The sequence below is a fragment of the Bombus flavifrons genome, chromosome 1, assembly GCF_040668555.2.
Source record: "Bombus flavifrons isolate JBK064 chromosome 1, iyBomFlav1_principal, whole genome shotgun sequence".
In the NCBI taxonomy this organism is placed as follows: domain Eukaryota; kingdom Metazoa; phylum Arthropoda; class Insecta; order Hymenoptera; family Apidae; genus Bombus; species Bombus flavifrons.
The window spans coordinates 3070194-3082903 of record NC_138442.1 but is presented as its reverse complement, the minus strand read 5'-3'; the positions used below and the strand labels follow the sequence as shown (position 1 = coordinate 3082903).

The window sequence follows — 12710 nt, the reverse complement described above, 5'->3', positions numbered from 1 at the left end:
CTTGCCGACTGTATCACAATTGCTGGGGTTTATATATTACAGTGTAAAGAGATAGACGTGCAATCGATGAAGACGTTAATTAATTGGTCAATGTGAAAATCACCAAGAAAACTTCAAGAATCTCTATTTTGTTATGTAATTCACCATTTTAAGCTTCGCGAAATTAACGAACACTAGAAGGAGAAATAGAAATATCTTCGTTAAATTTACACGATCTTTTTCCATTGCAAAAATTATTCCTCTATAAAATGTATGGCATCTAAAACAGTTCATTGTAAATATCACCTTCTATCCGAAGAAGGGACATCGACCGAAAAGTGGTAGTCTTTGAAACAATACAAATTAACGACATCTGTATATCGATTACTGTATTTTCATCATTTTTATCAGTAGAATGCGAATGTTTACGCGCGTATAAAAAGTTTCAATGCATCGAATTAAAGTATTATTTATGTTGGAATACAACGATATTAATCGCATACAGATGAGGTGATTGATCGAACGGATTCTTCCCTTCGTTGCCCAGCGATATCCTCACCAGCGTGCGTTCGTGAGATGTACCTCGACGACTAGGGTGTGCATGCTCTTTCGAGAATTCGGCGGAAGAAGCATAAGGATATAGATGGAACATTGGGCACGTCGAGAAGCTACTAGGAGGTTCTGTGGCACATGTGACGCCACACAGCATCTACACAGGTCATACTCATTACTGCATAGAGAGTGGGGTTCAAAACCTTTTCAAGGGCCATGGGTCACTAAGCCAGTCAGTCTGAGAATAACTAGCCAACTGTCTACATTCCACAACACACTTATATTTCCTGTAATAATTGTTTAATAAATATCACATTATATTGTTTCAACACGAACATTGTGTCTTCCACAGATTATTAATCTTAATTCCGAGATTAAATTCTACCAATTTATAACATTTTGAGAAGGAAAGAAATCTCTACATAGGCTGTATTGCTTCAACAGACGAATTAATGCAGACGTCGATACATGTATATCATTCTTTTTTAATATTTTTCAACTATCCATTGTGTGTTCCAGGCATTTTTGCAAATAAAACCACGTAGAAAAATATTTCTCCAATGTTCGTCACAGAAAGTAAGAATCGTGAAACTCCTCCTGTATCGAATGTACACGAAGATCACATTTCGTTTCGATCAAATAAACATCCATAGTCTATTCAGAAATAGACTACGTTCTATTTAAGGATCCTTAGGAATATAGAGACTTCAAGGCAAAACGACGATCGGGGAATAAAATATAATAAAATAACGAAAAGCACGACTTGTTCCTGCTGACATATCCGTTTGCAAGCAGCGTGCGATGTGGTGCGCGCCGATGCGCGGCCAGCCACCTTTCTGTGGCCGAGGAAAGGCGATAGTACCGGTAATGATCGGATGAGAAACCTTCCTCGTGGCTGAAATGCCGCCACGGAAGGACGCGCCGGCAACCGACACTCCTTTTCTCGGCCATGAAAGTAAAAGTTCGCTCGTGGCAGAGTTACCGCGAGAAAAAGCAAGAAAATAGAGCAAGAAGGATGGAAGCCGGACTGGCCGACCTACTGGAAAGCCTCGTCACGTCCGTTTATTGCTCTTCTGTTCCTTCCACACTTCCTTTTTGTTCGCAGTGCCTTTTATGCTTGTTTTGCGAAGCTGCTTCGTTTGTTCGTTCTCTGTTTGTTGAATTTGGACGTGTTGTGGGAAGAAGAGTAATAAGGTACGCGAATTGAATTTTCGAGGCAGTAGAACAATGGCATTTTCGAACGGTCTTGTATCTTTCGTTTCTTTTTTAATCTCGTTGACGGAGCTTTTTAGTTTGTAATGGTGGTTGATTTGCCATTCGTGCATTATGTTATTAATTTTTTATTTGGATTAATTGTAGGAAAGTTGGGATTGAGAATTTGAGGTACTGTTAACGACTCTTGATTCTTTACGATAGTAAATTAGCTGTATGTTAATAACGTTGTTAAGATACAAACAAATGGAATGGGAAGAAATTAAATTAGGATTCGATATATAATAAATTTAGCACTCACAATCACATCTATTTATTCTTGTCAGAGTTCATTGCAAAGAGTATTACACATTGGCGTACTTTGACTGAGATCTAGTTTTATCGTTAGAAAGACCTCGTTTTAGAATATAATTTTTCACTTGAGAATTACTGGTATTGTATGAGCTTCTGAATTCCACCAGTTCGATTTCTATGACCATTTTATAAATATTATAAAAATCACATGACATTTGACAGTTACGGTGTACATTTTATGTCTTTTATTACAATATGTTTCGTTGTAACAAAATGTTCACAAAATTATAAAAATTATAAACTTGTCAAGTGTTGTTTAATAATCTCACATCGTTGTCTGTTAATATAAAAATGAAGAAATTCAATTGAAAGCTACTACTCTCTTCAAAACTTGCTCTTGTAGAAAGTTGATATCTGGAAACTATTTTGGAAAAAAGAATTGAACGAGACAATACCTTGTACTGTACAATAACGTACAATTACTGTGACTAATTCGAAAAGTCTTATTGTAGTGTTCAACAAAATGAGATAATCGTATTTTCTCATATGACGATTCAGCGATATAAATTATGGACCAAGGTAAATATTGCGTATAAAACGTCATACACAATCAATATACGAAACACTTCACTTTAACTAATAGAAACTCTCTAAAAGGCCTCGATACAATAAATCTCTTTAAATTGCAACAACGAAACTGTCCGTATGGGATACATGTTCCATAATACACAGTATCGTAAATCACAAGAAACATCACTAATTGCAGAAAAACCATTAATCTTTCCACTGTTACCCAAGATTAAACGCCATTTAAAACCACGAGCAAGTAAACAAAAAATTTTGGACGTACAGCCCTGTTTACCAACGTAAATCCACATTCTTAAACTGAATCATTATTTTCATATTATCGTCGCATTATCGAATGCTTAAAAACTGAAGACAAACGCATTTTTGCGTCTACGAGCAAATAATCGTTGGCCAGAGTCATATGAAACGAAATTTGTTGCAAACTTTCCGAAAACTCGAATATTGCTCAAGTTTTGGCGTAACTCCACGTTCCTCTGCAGAACACTGGCAAATATACAGTTACTTCCCAAAGTATTCGGTAACAGTTGTAAAATTTGATTACAATTCCTATTATGAAAACAGTACTTTGATTCTTTATACCAGTGGAAGCGCCACAACGTAACAGAAAACTCGACTTAACGAAAGTTGCCATAGTACGTAGTCGAAAATACGTAATGTCGTTAAGAAAGACAAGGTGAATGAGTTTTTGCAAAAAAAAGAACTTTTTGGGGACGTCCTATATCGTAATTTGTAGTCGATTGAAACATTTTTATTCGAAACGTTTTTGTGTCAGATTAACGGAAATGCCTGAAAAATCGTGAAAAATCGACAGTTTGGTACACCCTATCGAGAAATCTGATTTACTGTATTATAAGTCATTGTAACATGGTATACACGTTATTTCCATTTGATCGTTAAATTTAATTCATAAAATTCGAAAAAGAACAATTTCAAACTAATAATTCCAGTCGAGAAACTGATATGGGTTGTTCCAGTTACGTGAATTATCCTGTACAACGAATCTGTCCAAATTTTATCACAAAATAATTGAACGTGATTAATTTCAATTTCAACGAATATTTCAAAGAAATATATAATTTTGAAATACAATAAATGGCGTTTCACAAAAAGAGAGTTGAGAGTTAAACAAATACTTTCATAATTACCTAGATATATAGCTATGCACGTAATTCCATTTCTGCGAGTAACTGTAGCAGCCAAGTCGAGTTTCGCAACTGTGTCGCGACATAATTCGCGATTTAACTGTAATTGCGATTCACTTTCCGCATCGGGCAATTCACCTTCTCCAATTCGGCAAAAGGTATCACGAGGTTGAACGGTAATTACGTTTTGCGGTTTCAGGATATGTGCTGCAACGTTCCGGCCATTTCGTCAGGCTGATGCGCTTTTAATCTGCCGTTTTAATTCGGCCGATGCTTTGCAGTTTTCTCTGCGAATACCTAGCTTCCTTGGAAACCACGTTGCGCAATCACCCGCGAAAATTAAACGACTATCCGGCACGAAAGGGATGGAGACAATATTGTACCGTAGATAGGAAGTTTGTAGTCATCGGTTGATGAAAAGGAGAATCTCTTTTGGTCACAACTGCATGCGTCTATACATACTATATATATGTCGGAGATGTAGGGACATCGGGCCTTTCTTTTGGAATTTTCAGAAGATCCCCGATACTTTGGTCTAAACTATTTATTATAGCTGTACTTAAATAATAGAACTTAGAAGTAGTTGTTGTGACACGATCTGATTATGTTCGCCCGAGATTCGCGACAGTGGGCTCGGGCTCGAGGTGACACATCTGGTCGCCGAACGTAGCCACGGTCACGGGATGAACGTTTTTACCTAACAGAAGAAGTACCAATATCGAGGGACACACGCTGTATTAACGAACAAGCCCCGGGCAGGAGCAATGTCGGTTCTACGCGGGTCTGCCTAGTTGCGGCGCCTGGAATTTTGTAGATATCCACGGTCAATATGCAATTGACAAATGCGATCGTATCAGTCTTTTATTCTTGCGATCACCTTGGAGAGTTTGCACACATCGTCTTGTCAGTCAGTCAGAAAGATACAGAGCGTCACAGCTAACGTCACTTTGTGTTTCAAAATATATTCAATTGTACAAAGGGTTTTCCCGTTGATCGTGGATACGTTATTGAACCTAAGAACATTGTCTTTAACATCAAGAGTGTCTGATTATCACGATTAATTGTTAGACCCTGTTAAATCAACACTTGTACATATAATTGTAAATATAATCTCCATTGAACAACTACGATGGCTTGTCCTAATGAAGATACGCAACGCGCCCCAAAGACTAACGCCAACCCGATAAACCCGACATATACAGGGTGGTTGGTAACTGGTGGTACAAGCGGAAAGGGAGTAATTCTACGCGAAAAAAGAAGTCGAAAATATAGAATAAAAATTTTTCGTTCGAGGCTTTGTTTTCGAGAAAATCGACTTTGAATGTTCGCTCGGTACGCGTGCACTTTATCGCGTCTCGTTATAACGGATCTCACTGTAGATCGTTGTCTCGATGGAAAAATTAAAAAAAAAAAATTTTTATTCTATATTTTCCGCTTGTACTACCAGTTACCAACCACCCTGTATATTCTAAAGTCGTAGAATATTTTTTATTGGAGTTTGTATTTTTGACGTGAATAAAGAAGACCATAATTTCTATGATCGTTAGAATTACAGTGAATCATTATATTTTATTTTAATTTATTTTAATTTTCTAATTAATTATTTCTAATCTCATACGTTTGAAATATTATCTATCATTGTTTCTAATGATCGAGAGTTGAATATTTGTACATGTAATGAACATCTAATAACTAATCATAGGTTTACATACGTTACATAAGTTTTGTTTTAAAGTAATAATTATAAGATTTAGTATTCTTTATAAACTTATCAGCAATTAAACGTTTACTTGAAACTATACATTCTGCTTTGTAGAAAATAAAGATATATATAGCAACTTACGTTAGTGTTCGTTTTTTCCTCAAATTTTCTCGATATTAGTACACCAAAAATAATTTCCTGTACCTATCTATGTTGATTCGTTCTAATAAATTTAGTTCAGCTTTTTTCAATCTGTTTCGTATAATTAAAAATAAATATAATTAAAATCTTAATTGATAAGATTTATTTTATACAAATCCTTTGATTTTTCCAGGTACCAAAATAGGCCAGAATCGAACGATGCTCCCTGTAGAATCATACCGGATAGACCTTGCCCCCCGAGCAAGTATAGGACACCTTCTGGTGCCTGTAACAATATACGACATCCTGTTTGGGGTGCTCGTGGTGCACCCTTCTTGAAATTACTGCCACCAGTATATGCTGATGGTAAGTAGTTATATTCATGAATAACACATATACCGAAGCGTGAATAAAATAGTTCAAATCAGATATCAAAAGAAACACGAACGCTACATGAACGTTTAACTTGAAGAATGAGGAAAAAGAACAGTAAAAATATATTATTTGCACAGCTATCATCTTTTGCAAATTAATCTGACCAAGCAGCTGTCGATACTTTCATACAACAACTATCGTTATTTATTTTACATTATATTAGTTAGCTTTATAATTAGTTGTTTATAGTTCTATCTATCATTATAATAAGCTGCTAAAACCTCGTTCACATTGGGTAATATTTGGTCGAGCGATTGAATCGACGATCTTAAGTTGTGCAAATTCACCTGGGCAAACACAGTGTTAACCAAATCGAAATGACTTAGAGTTGTCCAACTGAAAATAGCACGTTCTTCTATTTCTGGATGAACGACTTGATCATTTCAACTTAATCGCCTAAAGTGAACACGACTTAAGGATCCAGTTGAAAACACACGTTGAGTTTTATAATTTCTGCAAAAGATTCGTTTGTTTCAGAAATTTTAGCGATTGAAATATTTAATTGTAATTTGTTAAGTTTTCTCTTATAGAAGTGGAATTAATATCGATGCGTGTGGTTTACATACGCAATGTAGAATAGAATGATAGAATGACGATGATATTTGTTACATAAAACAAAACAATCTCCCTATAGACTCCTATTTTACATAATTTTATTTATTTAATTTCATAATTAAATTTTTTCCTGAAAATATGCATATCGATAAATGGAGATTCGTTCATTTTCATCGCATTTCATAAAATATAGCGTTCCCTTTCTTTTTCTTAAATTTTATAATCGATACTTTGGAATGTTCAAGATGTAGCAAAATGTTAAACTCGCATAAAATGTACAATGAATGAGATTGAAATGTCAATTTTGTATTTTTTGTTGTATATGATATTTATAATTAGATTGTAGGAAAGAACTAGTAAAATAAATCTTCTTTACTACGAATTTATCAGAGAACCTCTATTTTGATATAAGAAGATGTTTACGTGAAATTATATAGCTTATGTTTTTTTATTTTATTTTTTTTTTTTTTTTTTTTTGAAAGATACGTAGAAAAAAAACGAATGAAATGCTTTTATGTGAAGTTTCGTATACAATGCTATAATCGAAGCTATTAAAATAGAAAGAAGCATTCTAAGTGATTTTGAAAAATCTAGTCTATATGTAAATATGAGAGAAATTATAATTTATTATTGATATTTTATATCACAGAAGATATCATAGAAATTATGCGTAGAAAGTTTTAAATGTCAATAGTTACGTAACTATTAAATAGTTTTCAAAAATGTATTAATGATCGCCCTGTGTAATTTACTTACATTATGCGTCACAAAAATGATTAAAGACAGGTTATTATTAAAGTCAGATAATAATTTCTAATGAGCTATAAACTTATTTAAATAAGATGTACGTTAAAGACAGATTATAATTTCCAATTAATTAATTTGTATATTTTCTAATGATTTTAAATACCGGAAAATGAATTACAAACTCAAACTTATAAACCCAAAATTTAGTTTGTCCTCTCTTGTTGTACTTACAAAAGAAATACGATCGCAAGAAATTATAGTTCGTTTCAAGCATTCTTTTTCTTCATCTAACATTTTTTTCTAATTACAATCAAAAAAATATAGGAAATGTATTTTTACACCGAAATATGAATTATATGTACTATCTTGCATATCTTACTGTCTATAACTCTTATAAATCACTTAGCACATTTATTGTTAGTACAGGCTTAAGTAGCTTAAATTAGTGGCGTTAACCAGGTCATCCTGTAACCAAAAATTTCTCCAATTGAACCTCTCAAAAGTCAAAATGATCAATTAGACAATATTTTCTGTAAATTTCTTAATATTTTTTCTAGTTGTCTTTTCACTTGTCACAAAGAGACAACATAGATAACAATAGATGGAAAGGAAAATTTGTGAAAATATTTGAACGTATCTTCGCGTTTCTCTACTTTTTAATTGATCTTATAGAATTAGTAGAAGAATGTATATGAAAGAAAGATCAGTTTCAATTACATGAACCAACCAAAGCAGATGTTAATCCTTACAAATGTAAATGCGATATAATTTCTTTGTAACAAAGATTACCAATAAGAGGTCTCTAAATAAAGAAAATATATCCAGATGACGAATTAACTCTTCTCCGACTTTTTACTAACAACATCTGCAACAAACGTCTTGTAACTTCCATACACACTCTTATATTGGTTTCAAATTTTACCAATACGATCACGACAATCGTGTCACATTACAGTGCTGATACAATTTTTGAAACATTTTATGTAACAGGAGAAACGCGTGTATTATAAAAAGAAGTCTAAATTGTTATACATCGAAGATTTTGTTACAAGTCTATCTCACTGCAATTAGCGTGTAATTAGTGTCCCGTAATTTATGAGCGAGAGCGTACGTGCAAAGATTCTTCGAGAGTGTTCGGTCCTCGACGATCGTCCCCAGATCCGTTACAACCACTTTCCGTATCGCGAATGGAAAGTGAAAATTGGAACGAGCTAGACGTACGAGCTAGACCTACGAACTGAGAGATCCATTTCGACGAGCGTTGGCATGCTCGCGAGGATTAGAAACGGCGAATTAGCATGCCAGAGGGAGCGGCGAGCCAACGAAATAGAGAGTCCCTCGTCGAGTATCGATTGCGCCATCGTCCGCGCGAATAATAAGCGATTCCACCTGCGATCACCGTCCTCTTCGACTTATTACGCGTTCACCGACAAAGCGGAACAATTCCGATCAGGAATTTTTTCTGCGCGAGGGAAACACGCGATCGAACGCTTCTTCCTGCATATTCTCTCGGTATGGTTTATATACAGAGGCTCGCAGAAATATTCCAACACTTGTCATAGAAAATCTTTATTAGTATATCATGTGTTTTATATGAAACTTTTTGAAATTCCATTAACACTGTAACAAGACACTGTATAAGACTTCTATTGCAAACAGATGCTAAAGATGGTCTCGTTAAATACAGCTTACTAACACAGTCGATAGCCGATATAATTGACAGCGAGTAATCGAATAATGTGCTTATTTTTGTAAAGCGTATGCTTGCAATTTCTAAATAGGTTTTCAGATTCGTTTCAAATTTTAGATCTCGAAGAATTTTGTGTAACACGTATAAATCATTTATATTGTACAGTTATGAAAATTTATGGAAATTTTCTGTAGTAAGTATTCAGATATTTTCGTCGGCCACTGTAACCGCTTCGTTCGATTTGTCAGTTGAAACGATGTTGCAAAATGTGGTTTTTTAGAGAAATTCATTGGTACTGACGTTGATTGGAAGATATTATTGGCAAATTGTGAAAGCTCATTGAAAAATAAAATATACACTGTTGAAAACAGTTTAATTAAAGGTTTATATTAAAATTCAATTAATTTCTCACAGTATAATGTAAGAGAATAAAATACTATTCTATTTTTTTTAAGTTAGTATTTTGAGAATGACTTGAAAGTTGTGCACAGCTATGTATTAATCACGTTGCAAGTATATAGTAACCATTTGCTAAAAACACGTATAATATATGTTCTTCACAACCGCAAAATTATATTCTTTCCCATTAATTTCAATGATGTAAAATGATTATTTATATGCGTATTGCGTATTGCTATTTCGATCCGAATATGAAAAACATTTTCAGTCTTAAAAGTGATATAGATTAAGAATGCAGAAGCTTTTGAACTTACAAAGCATAGGAAATAAATTTGACTATCCTCAGCCTTTTACTAATTTACACAAACAAAGATGTTCGATTTGTATTGCATCTTACTGATTCTTCGGTATGTTTGAACTTCTATTCGGACTTAGCATGACTACGTTAATCTTAATTTTTATGTATCTGCATATTTGTATGAACTTAAATAGTATCTCATTGTTTAGTTATTTTTCTAATCAAAATCTTCGTGAAATATTTTCGAAACCGTAATAACCGCGAAAAAAGAAAATAGAACATTAGTAATTACATTTTATCATCTCGAAAAAAAAAATATATATATTTAATACGAAATTCAGTCCTTTCTCCTGGTTCTTGATATCTTGCTGTGGTACGTAACACTTTCTTACTACCTTCTTTCTAATTTTAAGTTTAACGTTCTATGATGAAAAATTGACGGCATTTTCGAAAGTTTATTAGTTACATAATATTTGAATAATGACATTTTAGCAAAATATACTTCCATATAACCGATTTCTTTTTTACTTTACTGCAAGTATAGAATGATACGTAAGATCTGGAATTGAATGGTTTCAGAGTAAAGTAAAAGAAGAAATTCTTGCGAAAGCGAAGAACCGTAGAAGAAATTAAATTATAATTAAGGATTGAATCGCTCATAATAATTATATCCTGATCTAAATTCTCGTATATAACAATTTACCACCTAATAACATCTACGAATTCGCGATTCACAATTTCTGAATTATAAACTTTTCATTCATAACTTTATATCTTCACGTCAAATTAGATAGAAAAATAAAGTGTAACTTGTAGAATTTTTCGTAAACTTTCATTTGCTTTATTACCGAATTAAATAAAATTACCAAATATCGACTTAAGATACGTAACTTTCGATTTATAAAATTTTACTAATAATATTAGCGGACGTTTATACATTTCCGAAACATGAACATAAAGTGCATAGAGTGCAGAAACGTATAAAATATGCAAGGCATAAAAATTACAGCGTATATCAAATTGTAATGTGTACGTGGATAAAACAAGTCCCTGGTCAACGACAGGTCCTGTTTCTTTAATTGTATTCATAAATATGTGAATTATGTATTACGTAGCTATTTATCGTAAAGTAATAAGACATAATAAGATATATAACTAGGGGTCGCTGAACGTTTGACAGTTAGGGATGCGGAAGAAAAGCGAAACTACGGATAAAAATTGAATAGAAAGTTACAGTCGCATCAATGAGCGTACACGAATAATTCTACATTATGAATAATTCTCGTACGAAAGGCATTTTCCACGTTGTTAGATTAGATACGCGATCATTATTAACGTAACCCAACACAATTCACAAAAGCTTCGCGATCGATGTTCACTTCCTCTGGTTCTAGAAATATATCCGCAAACTTTTCGTAACAGTTCGCACACAATATGCAGTCTCCCCATGTACCATCTCAATACGGTTTTGAGAATGATTCGTTACATCCAGCTTTTTCTTTGTACTTTCTTCTTTGATCTCTTCTTTTTTGTTTTGCAATTAATCGCGACCAAGATTAAGATTTCATTTCGAAAAAGGTTTTTTAAAAATAAATTGTAAATTCTCTGTTCGTGTCAGTCTAACTTACATTGAAAATATTCTATTTTTAAAGTAAATTTATGTCTAAACGATAATTTACTTGTAAAATCAGTTTATATCATGTGTATTGTAGTAGTATAAAATCACATTAAATTGCGATTCTTTCTACTGGATATTATTTTCTAAAATCACATTGACGTGTCAAACAATTCCTCAGCAGCTTGTGGCAATGTAGTGCAGAGAAATTATTAAAAGTTTATTCATATTATATTAATAATATATAATAACTTCAGTACTTTAGGAAATATTTTGCTATTCGTCTATTCGCCTATTAAATATAGTACATTTTAATATAGTATATAATATATTTATCGTAGTATAGTATATATAGTAGTAGTATAGTATATTTTATTTATCATACAGTATATTTTAATTAGTAACTTCATCTTCTGCTTCAACGCCATAAATAAATAAAAAACGCGCTACGAGACGTTAGAGTGACTACTAAAAATTATTTCTAAAAAAACAAATTAATTTGCATTACGACTAATGCGATTGTCAGTTTATTTAAATTAAATCTCACAAAGCGTTAATTAAAACCTGGATAATGAAACTCATCGGAAGTGTGATTTTGGATTCGGCAAGGGAAGGCGCAAGACAGTTGGCGCCTGTGTCCAGGGAAAAAAAAGATGCAAACGAAAATATGAAAGTGAAAAGAGCGAAGAAAGTGACTCGGGTGCTCTGGCCAGTGGTTCCCCGCGCCTACCTTTCAACAGCGTTGACCCAAAATACCTCTGATCGCCATCGAAGAGTACATGCTTCCACGTATTTTCGTCGCGTCGATTTAATCGAAAGTCTCTCATGTAGCTAAACTGTCGGTGTTGACCAGAATAGCAATCGGCTCAAGAATTCGTACAACGTAACACGTTCGATTGAATGAGTTAAAATGATGGACTCATCAAACGAGATGATCGATACTTGTCAGAACGGGGAATTTGCTTACCTGAGTGCACTAGTGTATGCAATGAAATCTAACAATAAATAGGTGTGCACCTTATTCTAAGAATTAATTTATCGTCCTAACTTAATCTAGAACTTAACGTGTCCTTTCCTTTAAATTTGGATGTACTAACATTTGTCATTGTTTTAGCTTTGCCTATATTTTCTTTTCGTATATATTAAATTTTGATATATTAAAGCCTATAATTGTTATTATTATTATTACCAGATTATAGTTTATGGAAAAATTACCTAAGAAGAATGTGTCGATCTTTGAATAAAAGAAAAGATGGTAACTGTTGAAGACGATTAGGAGAAGAAAAAGTTATTGTTTGTTACTAAATATACACCAAGTATACATGTGTAGCTCGATTTAAAAAGAAATACGACAGTAATCT

At 33.3% G+C, this 12710-nt stretch overlaps 1 protein-coding gene across 1 annotated transcript in view; it reads left to right on the top strand.

Annotated features, from left to right (window-relative positions):
- LOC138183875 (uncharacterized) overlaps positions 1 to 12710 on the top strand; it is a 71024-nt gene that overhangs the window by 46020 nt on the left and 12294 nt on the right. The window contains exon 4 of the mRNA XM_069121351.1: positions 5804 to 5976. Coding sequence (XP_068977452.1) covers positions 5804 to 5976 — 173 coding nt within the window. The remainder of the gene's footprint in view (positions 1 to 5803; positions 5977 to 12710) is intronic.